This window comes from Pan paniscus, chromosome 7 (assembly GCF_029289425.2).
Source record: "Pan paniscus chromosome 7, NHGRI_mPanPan1-v2.0_pri, whole genome shotgun sequence".
Lineage (NCBI taxonomy): Eukaryota > Metazoa > Chordata > Mammalia > Primates > Hominidae > Pan > Pan paniscus.
The window spans coordinates 31,832,663-31,853,729 of record NC_073256.2 but is presented as its reverse complement, the minus strand read 5'-3'; the positions used below and the strand labels follow the sequence as shown (position 1 = coordinate 31,853,729).

At 37.6% G+C, this 21,067-nt stretch overlaps 1 protein-coding gene across 6 annotated transcripts in view; it reads left to right on the top strand.

The window, feature by feature from the left end:
* DLC1 (DLC1 Rho GTPase activating protein) overlaps nucleotides 1-21,067 on the top strand; it is a 527,425-nt gene that overhangs the window by 192,722 nt on the left and 313,636 nt on the right. For all 6 annotated transcript variants that reach the window (XM_034965673.3, XM_034965672.3, XM_063606660.1 and 3 more), the window contains exons 3-4: nucleotides 11,394-11,543; nucleotides 19,391-19,531. In XM_034965673.3, coding sequence (XP_034821564.1) covers nucleotides 11,394-11,543; nucleotides 19,391-19,531 — 291 coding nt within the window. The remainder of the gene's footprint in view (nucleotides 1-11,393; nucleotides 11,544-19,390; nucleotides 19,532-21,067) is intronic.

Here is a 21,067-nt window from a genome sequence, read left to right as displayed (position 1 = left end):
ATAGTTTACATCAGTGTCCACTATTGGTGTTGTACATTCTATGGGTTTGGATAAATGTATAATGACAGGTGTCTACTAATATATAATCATTCAGAATAGTTTCACTGCCCTAAAACTCCTCTATGGTCGGGATTTTCATCCCTTCCTTCTTGGTAGTCTTTTTACCCTCTCCATAGTTTTGCCTCTCCAGAATATCATATAATTGGAATTATTCAGTAGATAGCTCGTCAGACTGACTTCTTTCACTTAGTAAATATGCATTTAAGTTTCCTCCATATCTTTTCATGGCGTGATAGCTCATTTTTTTTAGTGCTGAATAATGTTTTTTGTCTAAATGTACCACTGTTTATCCATTCACCTACTGAAGGGTATCTTGGTTAGTTCAACCTTTAGCAAGTATGAATAAAGTTGCTATAAACATCTGTATGCAGGTGTTTATGGGGACGTACATTTTCAACTCATTTGAATAAAAATACCAACAGGTATGACTGCTGGATAATATGTTTCTTGGTCTTCATTTTCGTTTTCCAGGAATCAGCTCTGCAGGTGGGTTCATTTTTTAAAAACCCATAAAACCCATGATGGTTTCATTTAGACTCCTTTGAGTTTTTAAATTAATTCAAGCAGAATATTTCATTCATTCATTCATTCAACAAGCATTTATTGTGTGATGATTATGTGCCTCTGCTGCAGATTCTTGGTTTGCATCAGTGAACAAAACAAACTGTGATTACCCTTGTGGGGCTGACAATCTAGTGGGGAAACAGATAGTACACATAACAAATTATTTGTACAGTATGTTGGAACTTTCCTCTCCAGAGCAAGTATATATCTTTCCATTTATTCAGTCTTTTACATTCTTTGGTGACATTTTTGTTTTTTTTTAATAATGGTCTTGCTCATTTCTTTTTTTAGTTACTTCTAGGTAGTTTATAGTCTTTTTTGCCACTGTGATATGAGGGGTTTTTTCTCCTATTCCATTTTTTAAATGATTAATGGCAGAGGACAAGAGTGGTCTTGCGTTTTTCTTTGTTAAGCCAAATTCTTTGATTTGTTTAAATTATCAGATTTTCAGATTATCCTCTTCGATTTTTGAGGTACACATTTTCTTCCTTTGTAATATAATCATCTCGGTTTTGTTGTTGTTGTTTCTGTTGCACTGGGCAGAACCTCAAGTGTAATGTTGAGTAGAATATGTGATAACAAGCATTCTTACTTTTTCCTAGTTTCATAGAAATATTTCCAGTGTTTCCTCATTATCCTCAATGCTTGCTTTAAGTGTCTTAGACTCATAATCAGGTGAAGAGCATTGCCTTCTAAGTCCTTGCCACTTAAAGGAGGTTTTTTTTAATTTTAATTTATTTTGTTGTTTGTCATCACTAGCAAAACATTTCAAATCAGTTTGAAATGTTATAAATGCCCTTTTTGATATTTATTTGTCATATTTTTTTCTTAAATCTGTTAATATAGGAGATTAATGAAGTTCTTATTGTGGAATAACCCTAGGTGAGACTCTAATTCCTGTCACCCTAATTTTCATCAGAAACGATGTAATGGTTTCCTCTGCAATCTATTAAAATGTTCCTCAAACCTAGCTGTGCTATGAATACATCCGTGGAACTTTTTAAAAACACATAGCTTAGCCTCCCCGTATGCCTACTAAATCATGTACCAAATTCTACATGAACCTTAGCATGTAGAAGTGTCCAAAGCTATACAAGTATACTGATAATCTGCCGCTATTGAAAACTACTACTCACTGAAGCTGTAAAATTAAACATAAAGAGACAAATACTATTTATTCATTCAAAGAAACAAGCCTTTGAGAGACCCCTCTATTGGAGTCACATTGCCCTTGAAGCCAAGGGTTTCCTCTGATATACCCAGCAAGAAGTGTGTTAAGCCAAAAGAACGTTATTACATGAATGAAAACACAGTTGCCAGATAAGACATAAAATACCCAGTTACACTTTAATTTCAGGTAAAAATGTTTAGCTGCAGTAGGTCCAATGCAATATTGTCTTATACAATATTTGGAACTACTTCTACTAAAAACTTATTTTTTGTTTATCTGAAATTCAAATATAACTAGACATCCTATAGTTTTATTTGCTAAATCTGCAAATTCAAATTGCAAATGAGGGAGAGGATGACATATTTGAGAGACCAAAAGAAGCTCTCTACTTGTAGTAAAGCATTTCCTAAAACATAGTATGGCTTAATTGAGAGTATATCAGATAGCATAAAGAATCTTTATTTTGATAATTTTGTAGTTTAATATGTGTTAGAAATATATCAGATTATTTATGTATTATATAGTATGTATGTACAATATTTAAAATGCAGCTATAAAATATTAAGGAAGATACAGTGGTAAAAATAATAACTACAAATATTAAGGAAAATATAGTTGTTGGACTCAGGATGATTGACATTCGGAGGCCAGTGGGCTGAATCAGAGAGTTACAACAGTGCCGGTAGAAAAGTAGACAGAAGTCAGGTCAATACAAGACTTTAAAAAAAAAATAAGGGGTACATTTTTATGAAAAAGGAATACATGTTTACTTATGTCTTTTTTTGTTGTTCATGGCAAAGGAAGGACCATCATAATATTCCTAAAAACAATTTATGGAATTTCAGTGTTAAATAGATATTTTTCTTATGTTTTCAAACCAAGAAAAGTCTTGTCTGCTTTAAGACCTGAGCCAAAGCAAAGAGTTACTAAGTATTGTAAAAAATAAAAATAAAAAAGAGTCACAGGAATTGGCAGATACCACATAAGCATGATAGTATGGAATACATATCAGCTCAGCAGGACTGATCCTATATTCTATAATGTATTTAGTGACCTGAGTGCCAATCTTTAATTTTAGCACTTAAAATGAAGACTGGTTCCAGCATACTTACGAAATGATTTAGGTAGAAATTATATCCCAGTCCCCAAAATGGGCCTCAGTTCTCCCCGCCGGTTCACACCTGCACTTCTGAACACTTCTCAGGACGAGCTATATCAATATCCTTTGAAACTACTTAGGAAACTGTGTATGGAAGTTACAAAAGTTCTGGCTAATCAGTGCTCCGTTTGAAGCCTAGCTGGAGTTTAAAAACCTAGCAAAAGAGAAACCAATTTTCTTCAACATGTCTTAATAAGTAGAAGCAGATTAATAGCAGATAAATTTAAACAGATAATATAAAGCCATGATCGCTAATTAATGATTACATGTCAGTTAAAAGATTGCTTGTTGCAACTTTAAATAACAATATTATCTATCCATCATCATGACCTAATATTATAGTCACAGTGGCACATATTATTAATAAAAGATAATATGCCTAGAACTTGGAGTTGAACGGAATATATCTAGCAAACAGGAAATAGTTGTTGTTTTCTTTCCTGCTAGTCTACATAAGTTTCAAATTGAAACACAGTGGAATAAAAATTAAGACTGACTTACTTAACTTGCCTAGAAATTCTGACTTAGGATAATTACATTATCGTTAGCTTCTTAGTGTCAATTTACATGAAAATCTTCACTGCTCTAAAAAAAGAGATTTAATAACATTCTGGTTTTTAAAACAGGATATTATTTTAAGAAAGGAAAGTCTAGAATGAGAAATTTATTGTCAAATGAAACATATAATGCTAATATGAGATTTTTACACTAGTCCAGCTGGCCAAAGATCAAATACTTCAGGATGAAACTGAGCCAAGTCTTTTGCTAAAAGGTCCCTTTCTTTCACGGGTGAGCGAGGAGTATTAGCAGTCCAGAATAACCAGTAACACACATATGGAATTGAAGACAGCATAGGGGCCAGAACCTTGTGTCAGGAAGTTTCAGTTCTATTCCCGGTTTAGCATTTAATTTATCATGACTATGTGATGCCACCGTTCATTGACAAGCAAAGCGTTCAAGCAATGCTATATGTGCCAAACCAATCATCCACTATTTGGAAGCATCTGGGTATTTTACTAAACTTTTTGGTTCTCTTCCAAATGCTGGCATTAGGAAAACAGAGCCTGTGTCTCTCTAGAAGAGGCACACTCTTTTCTGGACTTTATATTTCTCCAGTCTGCAAAATGTCCAGTAATTTGCACCTCCTCCCCAACTGCCTTGTGTGTGTGCTGTGTTTGTGCTGTTCAGTTAAGAGCATTTGTAGAAAGAGGGGTGTTGGGATTATCTCTCCCAGATGGAAGGAAAGAAGCAGAGAGGAGACTGCTGTTGTTTAAGCCTCACAGAATCTGACACTTTTAGGAAAGAATGATTCTCTAAAAACCCTATTCATCTTCCCCAGATACCACTGCAATCAAAGAGGCTTCACTGCCCAGGAACTAAATAGCTCTTCCAAGTAAATTAGGAGCTTCTTTCAGATTTCCAGTTTACCACCATGGGCTTGGACATCTTAGGTTTCTGACAGTAAATCAAATTGAATTGAAATTTCTCTCCTAATTTGCCCTGTATCTATTGACCTACGTCTGAAAGAGATACAAGTGGAAATTTCTTCCACAGCAGCTACATATATTATCTAAACTTTGACAGCAGCTGGTTGCAGTCCCAAAGCAACAGGATGTTTCTGTTCTTAGCACTACACAGACACATAATGGGAAAAAGAGACATAAATCACAGCATTGACTCAAGTTCAGCTCACAGTCAGCTAAATACTTTTTCCTCATTAAAAAAGCAGACTGTGGCTATTCCATTAAGAATAGCCTGTTCATGTCCTAAACAGGCACTAAATTCTTAGTCTGCTTTAAAGAGGGTATATAGAACACAGAAGCACTTGCCTAGTCTGCACTGGTCAGAGAACACATAGAGTAATATATTTAATTCTGGGCACCAACAGTTAATTGAGTCATTGACAGAATTATATCATATCCAGAGAAGAGTAAACATAATTACCGAGGATTTGAAAACATGTCATATGAGAAATAATTAAAGGAATTGAGGATGATTCACCCAAAAATGAAAGAACATGGGCACCACATCATTCTTGAAATATTTGAAAGGCTGTTTCATGGAATATAGACACTGCTATTTCTGTCTGTTTCTTGTGGGACAAGCTGAGAAGTTAGAGGAAGGCAGAATTTGACACTATAACCTTTTTTAAAATTTATAGCTGCACAAATATGAAATAGGTTGCTTCCTCTGAAACAGTGTACAGCACATAGTGGTCAATAAACATACCTTAAATGATTGCTAAATAAAGGTTTAAAGAACTGGGCAAGGTCAGGCGCAGTGGCTCACGCTTGTAATCCCAGCACTCAGCACTTCAGGAGGGTGAGGTGGGCGGATCACGAGGTCAGGAGTTCAAGACCAGCCTGGCCAACACAGTGAAACCCTGTCTCCACTGAAAAAAAAAAAAAAAAAAAAACACACACAAAAATTAGCTGGGGATGGTGGCAGGCGTGTATAATCCCAGCTACTCGGGAGGCTGAGGCAGGAGAATTGCTTGAACCTGGGAGGCAGAGGTTGCAGTGAGCCAAGATTGTGCCACTGCACTCCAGCCTGGGAGCCTGGGAGACAGAGCTGGACTCCATCTCCAAAAAAAAAAAAAAAAAAAAAAAAGGAAGAAGAAAGAAAGAGAGAGAGAGAGAGAGAGACAGAAAGAAAGAAAGAAAGAAAGAAAGAAAGAAAGAAAGAAAGAAAAGAAAAGAAAAGAAAAGAAAAGAAAAGAAAAGAAAAGAAAAGAAAGGAGACAAAGAAAAGGAAGGAGGGAGGGAGGGAAGGAAGGAAGGAAGGAATGAGAAAAGAAAAAAAGAGAAGAAAAGAGGGCAAGACGACTTCACAGGTTTCTTGCAATTAATGTTGTAGTAATTGATGGTCTTTGAAAACACAGTTTCTGTATATTGACAGGAAGAAAAACCAGGATGCAGAAGTTGAGGAGAGAATTCATGACACCCAAGTGGGCATAAAATTTAAAATGTTTAACATGGAGGGAAACCAACATGTAGAACTCGAAAGCTAACAGGAAGGGGAGTGGGAAGAGCCAGGCTCTAGTCTCGACTTTACCGGTGGATTTTAAAAACTCCCTGGAGTTCAGTTTTCTCATCTGTAAAATCAAGGCACTGGAACCTTGAACTTTTATATTTCCGAATTATTTGGTGTTGAGTGAAGTGTCCAAATGACATATCAGTAACTTAAAGAATTGTGTTTTGACTTAAGTATAAATGTCAATATAAAAATATGTTAATTGTTGGGCACTCATAGACATAAAGATGGGAACAACAGACACTGGGGACCACAGAGGGGAGAAGGAGGGAGGGAGGCAAGGGTTGAAAAACTACCTCTTAGGTATTATGCTCACTACCTGGGTGACAGGATCAATCATACCCCAGACCTCAGCATCACACAACATACCCATGTAACAAGCCTGCACATGCAGCTCTGAGTCTGAAAGTTGAAATAAAAAATATGTTAATTATAATAAATTTTAAAGAAGTTTACAAACATAAATAATAAATAGAGCAAGGATGAGAGCAAAAGGAACCACTACTAAAAAAAAAATCCTCCAGAAGTACACAAAATTTATTTATTTATTTATTTATCTGAGATGGAGTTTCACTCTCGTTGCCCATGCTGGAGTACAATGGCACGATCTTGGCTCACTGCTGCCTCTGCCTCCCAGGTTCAAGCGACTCTCTTGCCTCAGGCCTCCCAAGTAGCTAGGATTACAGGTGCTCAGTACCATGCCTGTCTATTTTTTTAAAAAATATATTTTTAGCAGAGGTGGGGTTTCACCATGTTGGCCAGGCTGGTTTCCAACTCCTCACCTCAAGTGATTCACCCACCTCTGCCTCCCAAAATGCTAGGATTACAGGCGTGAGCCACCATGCCTGGCCCAGAAGTACACAAACTTGAAATCTACAATTCATACTAAAATTTACCTGGGCAACAAGGTAAATTCCTTGCTGCTCAGGTAATTCCTTAGTAATATTAATCCCTGTTGCCCAGGGAATTCCTTCCAATATTAAGGAAAATAAATGTATTTAAAAAATAAAATGTGTTATTTTAGTATGTTATTATGTTGACTAAACCATAATTATAACTATATATGTAACTATCAATGTTTCTATTCAAGTCATATTCTAAGAAGAATTCTCTATCCTTCTGGCCCCCTACCCCAGTGTGTTTTGGAGTCACCATACGCCAGCTGACACTGGTTCACACCAGCTCGAACGGGCCAATTACGCACATTTCTTCCAACCCTGTGGTCAGTAACATCTTCTTGGCAGCTTGAAATGGGTCAGGGGAGTATTTACACCACGAAAATCCACAAATGCTACAAATAAGGACTTTCATTTTATTTGGAGATTCAGTTGCTAAACACTTACCAACATACCATGGCCCACCCATTTCCTGCTCCTAAGAAATATGCTCCCCAAACAGTGCCTTTTCCTATTCCACTTTGATCTTAAAATGTATGAAGTCTTGTAATAAAATAACCTTGTATTTCTTTACAATCACTGAATATGTATTCAATTTAGACTTCAGCATAACAAGACCAAAACTAGAAAAAATAACCTTAGGATAAAGAGCATGCATTAGTCATGGGGCATTACTGGATGGAAAGTATTGTAAGATTTCAAAAATGTTTGATTCACAATATGTATTAAGAAACCTGTAATCCCAGCACTTTGGGAAGCCAAGACGAGAGTATCTCCTGAGTGCAGGAGTTTGAGACCAGCCTGGGCAACATGGCAAAATCCTGTCCCTACAAAAAATACCAAAAAAAAAAAAAAAAAAAAAAAAACCAGCCAGACCTGGTGGCACATGCCTATAGTACCAGCTACTTGGGAGGCTGAGATAGAAGGATCACTTGGATCCCGAGAGATCCAGGCTGCAGCGAGCCAAGATCGTGCCACTGCACTGCACTGCAGCCTGGGCAACAGAGTGAGACCTTGTTTCAAAAAGGGAAAAAAGGAAGGAAGGGAGAAAGAAAGAAATCCAAAAGTTTATAAAATGTACTAAACCACTCCTTTGCTTATATCTTGACAGAGGCCTCCGTTACACAAAGAATGAAACTTACCACTTTATAGCAACCTTTAAAACAAAAAATGGTGTCTCCTATTTAAATCCAGCCTCATTTTGCACTAGCACTCACTCCTTCTCCCTCTCACTTCCTCTCATTCAACTTTTGTATTCTTTTTTCTGATTCTCTTATTAACCATCTCTGATTCTCTTATTCCTCATCCTTTTTGACTTCCTTACAATCACTGCTCCCTTCCTCCCCCACTTCTCCTCCTCTTCCTTTTCCTCCTCCTTCTTACTCTCTCTCTTTTCTGTCTTTAACTCTGCCTCTCGATCTCTATCATCTCCTCCATCTCATCCTCCCCCTCTCCCTCATCATGGTTTAACTCTCACTTCTGTAAAGAGCTCTTCTGCGACCAGGCTATGACCGTGCAATTACTGTGTATCTCATTACCCTACTTATTTTCTTCTTACATTTGTTCCCATTTGAAACTATCTTATGTAAGACTCTGTTGATTTTCATTATCTTCCCATGGTTGACTATAATATTCAGGAAAACAGAGATTTTATCTGTCTTTCTTGCTGATAAATATTCAGTCCCTTGGACCAGTGACAGAAGGGAAGAAGGAAGAAAAGATGGGAGGGAAGAGAATTTAGCATCTTGGTCTTGATTTACAGAGGTTAAGTTACTGAAATACCAATTTCATTAGTAGGCAGCTTCACTTGTTAAGAAGTTTTTCTTCCTGGACTATAGTGACAGGGAGTTTTTTAAGTCCACTGTAGATGTCAACTTAGACAAAATCTGCAAATACGTTGCTCTGTTTTCAGGCATGAAATCATTTGCTGGAGTATAGCCATCAACATACGAAAGGTTAAAACTCTGTGAAATATTAATACTGGGGCTTTTAAAATGAGAGCAACAGTGTTCATCCAAAGCATCAGGTTTGCAGTCGTTCTATTTTGTGAAGTTTTTTTTTTTGAATGTATAATATATGATACTGGTCTGCGCACCTGACCCTTCAGGCTAAATGTAATGGATGGTGAATAAGGATGCATCCAGGAAGAAAAAGGAATCAAAATAGGCTTATTTCTCTAAAGGAATATCATAGAGTAAGAATATTTGGTTTCAATCCTTTTGGCACATCATTTGAAGTAATTTGATCTTCATCCCATGGATTTGAAGATGTTTTTAAAGCACAATGTTAGCATCCAGTTAAGTCAAAGACAAATTGTTTCTGAGACTACTGCTGATCTGTCTAGGATAGCTGCAGGATACACTGCTTTATCCAACATTAACGTAGTAGCTGGAAAATATCAACAAATATTTTCTAAGGCTTTGGGAAGTGTTATTTCAGTGGCTCCCATTGATTTCATTGTTAATATTCCTGAAAATGGATTGCATAAGCCGTGTACAACTTAACTCTATGTCTACCAGGTAGAAAAATTGAATCTTTGTCCTTGAGGACATTATAACTGAGAAAGGAAAGACAATCACACAAAATCATACGTGGACACAGAGATGCAAATATCATCATTTGCCAAACACAACTTCGGTTTAAAAGAAAAAGAAATTATACAATGAAGCCCATGGGAAGAGTGATTACTGGGATTTAATTACTATTTAATCAGATTGTTCCATTATCTGGAATATTCAGAAGGGAATTAACCTAAATAAGTTATAAGCACAATGATACTATCAATAACACTTCTTTGAATGTAACAAAGCTCTGTAGCACTGAGGGATAAGATACATGGAAAAGATCAGGTCTGTTTTCCAATATCATGGACCCCTTTATAAGAATGGTTTATGATGACAAAAAAATGTAGTTTTCTGTCACAGTCTTGTTTCCAACAGCAGGGACAATAGGAGGAGACTGAAGTAATAACAACAGCATAGTATTCTGAAGGAATTAGCATACCTCAAAAAATTCTTAACGTATTCTCAAAATTAATCTGTCTTTGTGAAAACAGGGCTAGCTGTTTCAATTTGCATTAATCTGTTAAACCATGCACAAGTTCAGTTTACTTAAGTAACATATCCAATGTTAGCTTAATTGATTGTCTGAAAAATTTAATCTGATTAACCAATTATCTGACATGTGAAAGATAATACCTCTGTAATATTAACAATCTGCTCTTGCTGTTTAAGATATACAGAGTTCTATAAAATTAGATTAACCCACAAAATTATCCTAGACCCTGTTCTTCAGGGGTGCCTTTTAATGGTGGCTGGGGGAATTTAGAAGGATTAAAATAAATGGCAAAAAATAAAAAAAAATGAAGTTGTGATTCAGGCCGTCATCAATTTTCATCTCACAACGAACCATCACCAAAGTGAACCCTCAATCTGCAATCATTGTACTGATAGCCCTCAGGCTTCTGTCAGGATGTATTTTTCCACTGACATCAGCCACTGGTGGTCCTTTTAAAGCTGATTTCACCCAGATCAATACAATCAGACAGATGGAGAGGATGGCAACATAAGTCACAAATGATGACTTGCCTCAAAAGAGCCAACCCTGCATGTGCGACATTTCTCTGTAGATGTTGCTTTTGAAGAACCTAACTGTGCTTTCTACAGTATTTTTTTTTAGCCAATACTGTACCCCATCCTAATACCTTGCACAACACAGGGAATCTGGAAGATTCCTAGAACTAATTGACTTGACTTAAACACACCAGAAGGGTTGAGTCATGCCCAAGTAACTCTATATGCTCAATGAGAATCTTTAGCTACTCCTATGATTAAAAATATTTCTATCAACATATGTCTGTAGTACAGAGAATTGAGAATAAGTAACCATACTCATTTACAAAAATACAAATTGTTGTGGGAGCTGTTTTATAAGTGTGTAAAATAAAAGAAACTCAAGAGAAGAGATTTTAGTAAGGATATATCTTTAAGTAGCAGTGGCTAAATGGCCCTGTGCTAGGAAAACTGTTCCCCTGCACAAACTGAAAACTTGCCGTGCTTAATTCTTTTCCAGTGTTTTTACTATACTGCAAAAGAGTCTTCCAAAAATATAATCTCATATGCATCCCTAAATGTCTAGCCACAAATAATTATTAGTACCTTTTAAATAATCAATTTGTACTCTGAAAAAAGAAGAAAAATATAACCTTTCCCAAAAATAAGTAGTGGGAAAATAGTAAATACGTGCCATTACTCATAGGTGTTATACTTCTTTTTTCATTGCACTTTGCTTTACAAGATACATATTTAATATTCATGTAAAATGCTTTCTTGGCACTAGGTCAGTATCTTCCCAATGAAGAGCCCATTGATGATACAGAATGGAACTTCTCTTCTAATTAAAGACTGCCTATTATCCAGTGCCCTTTTTGTCACATTGAAGAACAGGGAACTTTTTATTCTTATTAAGAAATGGCCTTTCAGATTCAGTAACAAAATGTTCTGTTCCTCAGGAAATAAGAGAAGATCGAGATAGGGCGCGGCTGGACTCCATGGTGCTGCTGATTATGAAACTGGACCAGCTTGATCAGGACATAGAAAATGCCCTCAGCACCAGCTCCTCTCCGTCAGGCACACCAACAAACCTGCGGCGGCACGTTCCTGTGAGCTTTCCAGTTTCTACTTCTTTTCCCATAGGAGTCGTATCTCTTGACCTTATACAGTCCCTCTTGCAAAGGCAACATCCTTGTTAATGGCATCTAACAACATGTAACCCCAGTACAGTACCATAAAGATAACCAAAATACTTCTATGCATCATGCATACATTCTATGCATAATTCTATGCAGAGAGGCCACAGAGAAATGGGTGATACAAAAGAACATGTTTATCATTAAACAGGAAGGAAAGTCACCTTGGGAAATTATGGTTTGTAGTGATCAAACCTTCCTTAATTGTCAGTCTTCTCTGATACGAGAGAGACTCTGTTAGCAAGCACTATGTCTATGACTGGCCCACAAATCTGTATTGCATATAGAAGAATCTTATTATAGATTTGCTGCATGAGTAAATAGATGGATGGATGGATGCCAGTTGAACTAACCCAACACACTACAAGAAAGAGTTTAGATGAGATTAACTTGAGAAAACTCTAAAATTCACTTAGCGAAATACAGTGAAAGAGACAGAGCTGAGAATTTTATTTTATTATGCATCAATTTTACATAATATAGACACTCCCTTAAGAGTCCAACACTCAAAATTTGGAAGAGAGATTCTAGGATCAACTATATGCTTTACATATTTACTATCAGCATCATATTAAAGGCCTTAGTTTGTGCAGATCTAGGATGGTTGAGTTTACTTATAATTAAGCTATGAATCACTTTTCAACTCATCTATTATTTGTGTTATTCAATAATAAACATATTAAGTCAAGAAATTTGTATTTACCTGAGATCAAAGCAGTAGAAAATCATATATATAAATTTGAGCACCTACTGAAATATAACTGTTGCATATCAAATTATTTGATACAAATTCTTCTGCCTTTATTTAAATTGTAAACTGGGTTTTATATTGCACACATTAGCTCACAGAATATAACAATTGTTAGCTCTGTAAATAGAGATGTATTCAGAATAGGCAAAATAATACAGTGGAAACATTATGAACTTTGTAGTGTAAAGGTCTGAGTTCAAATGCCAGCATTATACCTGACTTTCTGGGAACATCAAGTTATTTAATTTCTCAACTGCAGGTTCATGTGAAAAATGGAGATGTTATTTCCTAACTAATGGCTCGTTGGGAGGCATAAATGAAAAAATGTATATAAGAAGTACCGCACGGATCAAGCACAGAGTACATATTTAGTGATGGTCAGTTCTCCTTCCTTCCCCTTATACTAGACTCACTCACACCAGGCCTTGAGCTAGAGATGAATAAAACATATCCCAAAGCCCTCAAAACTCGTTTTTGATCTTTATTATATTCTAGGTCACCTCTTGTTCTTTATTTATGTTCCTTGGAATTTAAAGCTAATTTTAACATTCTTTCACCATCAAATTTTTTTCCACAGAACTTTCCACTCCTTTTGATAACTGTCTGGTGGAATAAGAGGATTATAATGGCAGGATTAGGCCTGGACCATCTACCAAGGAGCACTGACCGAGATACAGAGGACAAACTGCCTCTGCCCCATCCTCATACTTCACTGTGAATTTATAGATCAGCAGGAAGAACAAGACACACAGTGAAACACTCACCGCCCCCCAACCCCACCCCAGTTTGAGAATATTTATGAGAAAATGCCAGAATAAGTTCTGCATATAATAAAAATTATCAAGAATAACATAGTCTTTAAGGATGTCTTTAACATAAAAATAAATTAAAGCACAGGTAGAGATAAAGGTTTAAGGAGGCTGCATAGATAAAACCTTACAGATTGGCTATGGCCTGATGAATTGACACAGCCCAGGATCCGGTGGTTTTCTCCTTTGCAAGCCTGGTTTTATCCAGGCACTCAGTGTGTGCCAGTCTCTTAGGGCTTGCTGAGATAGCCAATCTCATAGGATGAATGGGGGTAGGGGATCAGATCAAGACTAAGTATTTAGTGAGTTCTAACCTTTATGTAAGTTACTTCATTTAACCTCTTGACAGTCCTACCATGAGAAATCTGAGCTTCAGAGACAGAGGATGAGTAACTTACCTGTGTTCACACTGACGGAGAGTGGTGAGTTATTTACCAAAGGTCACCCAGCAGGTGAGATTTGCATCCACATCTGTCAGACTCCAAAACCTATGCTCATTCTGCTATATTAGAAACCTTCCCAACATGCCAGTTTTTTCTTTACAATGAGATAAGTACCATTTCCAGAACCAGAATTCCCTGGTTGTCAGACAGTCAGAGCATTTTCTTCCTAATAATGACATATTTTTGAAGTTTGAATTACGAATAGTATTCTAGTCAATGTGTAATTAGGGGAAAGTTGACGGTCTCTTGGGATATTTCATTGATACCATAGGGAAGTTCAGACACACACAGGCCAGAACCACTGTACCACCTTTGATTGGGCCTCACCTGCTGTTCTGCAGTATGTTTTGGTCTCCCTGGATTTTCACCCACATTTCAAGGTGGCTATTCAACAATTTTACTTGCACTTATCTCTTAGCATCCTTACCTCTTAACACCCTTGCCTTCCTCTTCTCATAGAAAATTGAGACCATTGAGAGATGTCCCGGCATCACACCTGCAAATAGCTATAGGTGTCTCTTTGCTTCTTTCTCTCCTCCAACATCAGTAAAAGATGTGTTGCTCCTGTCATCTAATACTGATCTGTCTCCATCCTCATCTCCATTCCTTCCCACTTCCTGCTTTGCTCTACCAGTTATTCAGACTCTCACTTAGGTTCAAATTCCATTGCTCTGTTCCTACTAGTCCTCACCCTTTTTCTCTTTAGCAAGTATAGTTGGGACTACAGGCATGCATCACCATGCCTGGCTAATTTTTTTTTTTTTTTTTTTTTTTTTGTAGAGATGGGGTTTCTCTATGTTGCCCAGCTGTATGTTCTAGGGCTTCTGGCCTCAAGCAATCTTCCCACCTCAGCCTCCCAAGGTGTTGGGATTACAGGCATGAGCCATCACACTCAGCCTCTTTCTTGATTTCATTATTGGCTATTGCTCCATCATTTCTCCCCACCCTTTCTCTTATCTGACAGATCCAGCAGTGCCAGTGCAGTCTCTCACCACAGCATTCTGTATTTTCTCCACCACCTACCTATTCAATAAATCCTTCCTTAGTTTGACTCTGCTGTTAGTGGATAGGGAGAAGAGATGTGGATGGGGAAGAGTTAATTGTTCCTTTTTCCTCTTGACTCTCTTTCCGGTATTGCTCTAGCTCATCCCTTCCTTTATAAGCCAAACTTTAATCTCCTCTTTGTCTTATATTTCTTTCTTGATTTATAATTTATTTCTATTTTTTAGAGACGAGGTCTTGTTCTTTTTTTTGAGATGGAGTCTCGCTCTGTCACCAGGCTGGAGTGCAGTGGCGCAATCTCGGCTCACGGCAAACTCTGCCTCCCGGGTTCAAGCAATTCTCCTGCCTCAGCCTCCCAAGTAGCTGTGATTAAAAGCATGCACCACCACGCCCAGCTAATTTTTGAATTTTCAGTACAGACAGGGTTTCACCATATTGGCCAGGATGGTCTCGATCTCACCTCGTGATCTGCTCACCTCGGCCTCCAGAAGTGCTGGGATTACAGGCGTGAGCCACCACACCTGGCCACGGTCTTGTTCTTTTAATTTGCATGCTTAATATTTGTTGCTCAGCCTGGAGTGCACTGGCACAATAACTCACTGTGGCCTCAAACTCCTGCGCTCAAGCAATCCTCCTGCCTCAGCCTCCTGAGTTGCTGGGAATACAAGCACACATTACCATGCCTGGCTAATTTTTTTTTTTTTTTTAATTTTTGTAGAGATGGGGTTTCTCTACGTTGCCCAGGCTGGTCTAGAGCTCCTGGCTTCAAAAAATCTTCCCACCTCGGCCTCCCAATGTATTGAGATTACAGGCATGAGTCATCATACCCAGTCTCTTTCTTAATTTAATTATTGGTTATTGTGCCATCATTTTTCCTCACTCCTTCTCTTGTCTGACAAATTCAGTAGTGCCAGTGCAGTCTCTCACCACAGCATCAGATGTGATTCACCTGCTTCTCTTCCTTGACCTTCACTCCTCTCCTGGTTTCTGGCTGCTCTCCGTTTTTCCTTCTATTCTTCAACAGTTGCTTTCCAGACCCTTCAGTGGCTCCTCTTCCTATATCTGCCCCTGAAATCTTATATCTAGATTCTAGACTCAATTCTCCCTTTATCTGGCTTTGAATATTCTCCCTGGGAATCACCACAGCTTCCATTCCCTTCTCTATATTGAGGGTCACCAGTGAGACCTTTTCTTGTGATCTCCAGATCAGAACAACCAATGGATCACAAGATGCACCCTTCCCTGGGCCAGAGTTGAGTGCTATAAGCACTTCTAGCACACATCACATTGGAGTCCCTGCCATGATAAAAACCCCCCAGAGAGCTCTATATTCCCAAAGACTGGCATAATTGGAGGCATAGGGTAACACTGATAGATGGAGTCTTGCAGGAAGATGGCCTGTAGGATTAATTACACAAAGCAAGTTGGGTTGGGGGGGCGGGTAACAGGAAAATTATGAGTGGCAGTTGTAATGAGTACCCAGGGTTTATTCACTGCTTGGTTTGCTTATGGTAGCAGTGGAAAATTAAAGGAGGGAGCGGATGTGAGAGATTTTGGGGGAGCTTTTGGGTAATTTCTCAAATTGAACAGAGAACAGAAGAGAAAATAATAAAGATTTGTACTAAACTACACATTGATGGTCCTATTAAAATGACTTATTTAGTTGTGTTTGAGGCCTCTGCAGAATATCATGGTGGTTACTTTAAAAAGTTGGATTCTGGGGTCAGACACACCTGAACTCTAATGCCAGCTCTACCTTGGGATACGACTTTGGTCAAGTTATTTACCTTAAGCCTTGGCTTCACCCACCATCTCTCGTGTGATGATGGTAACTTCCACGTAGAGTTGATGAACATTGAAGCAGATAATGGTTGTAAAGCCTTGTCTGTGAAAGGTAAAAATGCAATAAATGGTAGTTTTTAAAAGTTATTATTTCACCTTGGAAGCATTACATGGTTCAAAAGATACAAGATTACTCTGTTATTTATCTAATCAAATCACAAACAGGAAATTAATGCAAGGCCAGGCACAGCAGCTCACGCCTGTAATCTCAGCACTTTGGGAGGCTGAGGCGGACGGATCACAAGATCAGGAGATTGAGATCATCCTGGCTAATACGATGAAACCCCGTCTCTACTAAAAACACAAAAATTTAGCCGGGTGTGGTGGTGGGCACCTGTAATCCCAGCTACTCAGGAGGCCGAGGCAGGAGAATGGTGTGAACCCGGGAGGTGGAGCTTGCAGTGAGCAGAGATTGCGCCACTGCACTCCAGCCTGGGCAACGGAGTGAGACTCCGTCTCAAAAAAAAAAAGAAAAGAAATTAATGCAAAATATTTCTGATATACCTAAAGGTCAAATATAAATGGCTTATAAATTACATGCTACTTATGATTATGCATTCAATGTTTATAAATTATCTGCTATTTAAGACTACTTGATGTTGATCCAATTTGAAATTCTAATGAATCATATTCTTAGGGTAAAATGTTGTCTGTCTTTTCTATGCAAAAAAAAAAAAAAAGAAGAAGAAGACATGGCCCTGATCCAAAATCATTCCAGGCATCAGAAATTTGGTCAGAGTTATGTCTTCTACACACATGCACACACATGCACACACACGCACATACATTTAAAGAGTGTAACATTACTTTTTGCTGCATATGTCTTTTGTACCCTTCCAACTGGAGAAAATTTAGTTTTGTTGCTTTTCATCACATAATTTTACAGCAGAAACAATAAAATTACTTCTATTGTGAGAATTAAGGAAGAAAAGGTATTAATATTTGTCAGTCTAGTTGTTTCTTCATAAAACTGTATTTAATGATCAAGTTCTATCTGCCAGGCACTATTCTAACACCTGGGGACACATCAGTAAACAAGACAGGTGAAGTCCTTACTCTTGCGATGCATAGATTCTAATAGAGGAAGACAGACAAGAATTATAAAGAGGCTGGGCGTGGTGGCTCATGCATGTAATCCCAGCATTTGGGAGGCCAAGGCGGGTGGACCACGAGGTGAGGAGTTCGAGACCAGTCTCGCCAACATAGTGAAACCCCGTCTCTACTAAAAATACAAAAAATTAGCTGAGTGTGGTAGTGTGCACCTGTAATCCCAGCTACTCAAGGAGGTTGAGGCAGGAGAATCGCATGAACCCAGGAGGCGGAGGTTGCAGTGAGCCAAGATTGCGCCATTGCACTCCAGCCGGGGCAACGGTGTGAGACTCCATCCCAAAAAAAACAAAAAAACAAAAAAAACAAAAAACAAAAAAACAAAGTATTATAAAGAGAGATGGATGCATAGATGGATAGGAAGGCAGATAAATTTATAGATGGTAGATAGGTACATAATAGATAGATAGATAGATAGATAGATAGATAGATAGATAGATAGATGATAGATAGATAGATAGATAGATAGATAGATAGATAGATAGATAGACAGATAGAATATGTAGTAGATTAGCAAGCAAAGAGGATTGGAAAATAGAGAATATGTTATAGAGGTTGAAGGGAGTGAAGTTCTTTGGTTTGAAATGTCAACGGATGCTTCTCTGAGGTAGTAAGATTCAAGCTGAGACCAGAGTGACAAGAAGTGGCCAGCAAAGGGAAATACTGGGACAAGGGACAGGAAAGAGCACAGGGCCTAGTCCCTCCTGTAGACACCAGCTTACTGTATTAAAAGAAATTATCAAGAGGAGGTAGGACTGAGAAACAAGAGAATGGCAAAGCTAAGACTGGAGAGTTGGGGTGAGGGACATATTTGACCATGTGAACCACGGCAAAGTTGAGATGTATAAAGAGGATACATAGAGATATTTAAATCATAGTTTTCTCAGATTAAAAGCCTAGAGTGATATGTGCCTTTGCTCCATCCCCTCTGCAATTTCCCCCTCCCACCTTTCCTCTGTGCAACCAAAACACCTATAACTCAAAGAAAGCATATGATATATTAAATGCTCAGCCTTTGCAGAGGTTACCAGGTAATTCTATCCACTCAACAGACATGTCTTGACCTCACACTATGTAGTAGTTGCTAAGAAAACATAATAATAATAACAATATTTATTGGAGTAGCTAGCATTTAATGAAAATTATTAGGAGCCAATTACCAGCACTTTGCTTTATGCTTATGAAACTCCATGAGTGTCTACTATCATTATACCCATTTTCAAACAAGAGAATTGAATGACACATAACAAAACATAATTCCTGCCCTCAGTTTATTAGATAGACATTTGAGCTCAACTATTCCAGGCCACCATAATAGCTGTCACCATAGAGGTTGAATAGGAACATAGAAGAGATTGAGGTAAGGAGAAATGAGAACTCTCTTTGTATTTGAAATCCAGTGGCCCCGTGAGGAACTCTGGGCAGCACTGTATAGTCACAGGAGTGTCAGTGAGTGATTCAAGGTCACACAGTAAGGAAGGTGTGGCTGTGTGCTTCTGCCTTCTAACTTCTCTGCAGGGCCCTAGCTAGCCACACTCCCTGCCTTTCCAATGCACACTAAGCTGTTAAATTACCAAATAGTATGTTACCTCTTTCTCAAGTATTTGCAGACCCTCTGATGAGTACAATGGTTTTTACCAAATAATGCATGATTATGTGTGACACGTCACTGTCAGTTGTCAGCAACTCTTTAGTGTATCAGTGTGCACTGGGAGAAAGAAGAAGTGACAAAGTACTGGTGGTAGGAAGAAGGGCATTTGGGAACATTCACATGTCCTTCATACCAGTGCATTTGTTTTTTAATAGGATCTGGAATCAGGATCTGAAAGTGGAGCAGATACCATTTCAGTAAATCAGACACGAGTAAATTTGTCTTCTGACACTGAGTCCACGGACCTCCCATCTTCCACTCCAGTGGCCAATTCTGGAACCAAACCCAAGACTACGGTGAGTTCTAAATAATAACAGAGAGTCTCTACGTGTAAATGTTGATGATCATCAGGTAAGAGTTGATATTCATTCGATATAGAAGAAATACTGTTGGAATCTTAGCCATAGTGACTTAATGATATTTAATTTATTTAATTAAGTACAACCCTAGAAAAATGTTGTTTGTTTTATAAATGATAACACAAGTACTTCACTGAAACAGGTCATGAATCAAGAATTATTCGAAACGTGCTAATTAAATTTCATTGCTGGATACTCAGAGCTTTAAAGAGCCAAGAATGCAAAATCTGGAGATGCCTTTCCCTACACTATTATCTTGACAGCATTGCTTACCAGTTAGAAAATTGTTTCTCTAAGATGTGATGAATGATAGACGACAGATGATGATGGATGGATGGATGGATGGACAGATAGACTGATTGATAAGGAGAAAGAGATGATAGAGATAGATGTAGATGGATGGACAGATAATAATTATATAAAGATATTTAGATTGATATAGACAGGCATAGATAGATAATAGGTTTACATGCAGAGATATATAAAACATCCACATCAAACATTTTCTGTGGGAATTAAATGAAAGAGCACATACAAAAAGTGCTTAGTGAAATGATCAGTGCAGAATAAGTAATGAATAAATGTAAGGTACTATCATTATTATTATGATAATTAGTAGACTTTACAATGCTATTAAAACAACTTATTCCACATGGAATAACACACCACGAAAGGAGGAAACTGCTTTGGTTTGAAATGCTTCATGTGTAGATTGTGAATAAAAGACATTTTCCTTTAAGGAAAGAGTTGAACTGCAATAGGAAGATAGTATTGGACTCTAAAAGGTAACACTTATGGAGGAAGTAATTACTACTTCAAATATCTAAAATCCCAGTAGTTCCAAAGTAACCTTTCCTAGTTTAGTGAAAATCATAGTGTTGTATTATTTTTTATGCAACACAAAGAAACAAGTTTGGATTGCTTGTTCACTGCATTTAAAATAAAAGTCAAGTCTAAAATAGGACTCAAAAGATAATACTCTGATTTTAAAACATGACAGATTTGCTGCAATTGCAAGAAGAATGAAAATATGTCATTTAAATGACAGATATGCATGGCTTAAATATTTACATGGAAATTATGTTCCCTGTGTTATTTATATCTAAAACATTTTTATGGAATAAATATTTATTGAACATCTACTATATGCCATGCACTAGGCTACATGAAAAAGACTTGGGGAGGAATAAAACATATTCCATGTCTTTAAACAGCTTACATTCCAGCAAAAGGAGGTAAGTATGTAAACAGTGAAATGCAATGAAATGCTGTACAAGCTATGATAATACTGCATACATTGGGAATAGGAGGAACTAGAAAGATACTGCACAATGATCTTACGGGGTAAACTGAAAAATCAACAGTAATGTGTGCCAACAGGCACACTGAAATGGAATGGTGCTCTTCATTTTCATAATGGGTAAGGAAAGTTGAGATGCAAAATTAAGATAAGAAAATGGAAGATCTCATTTT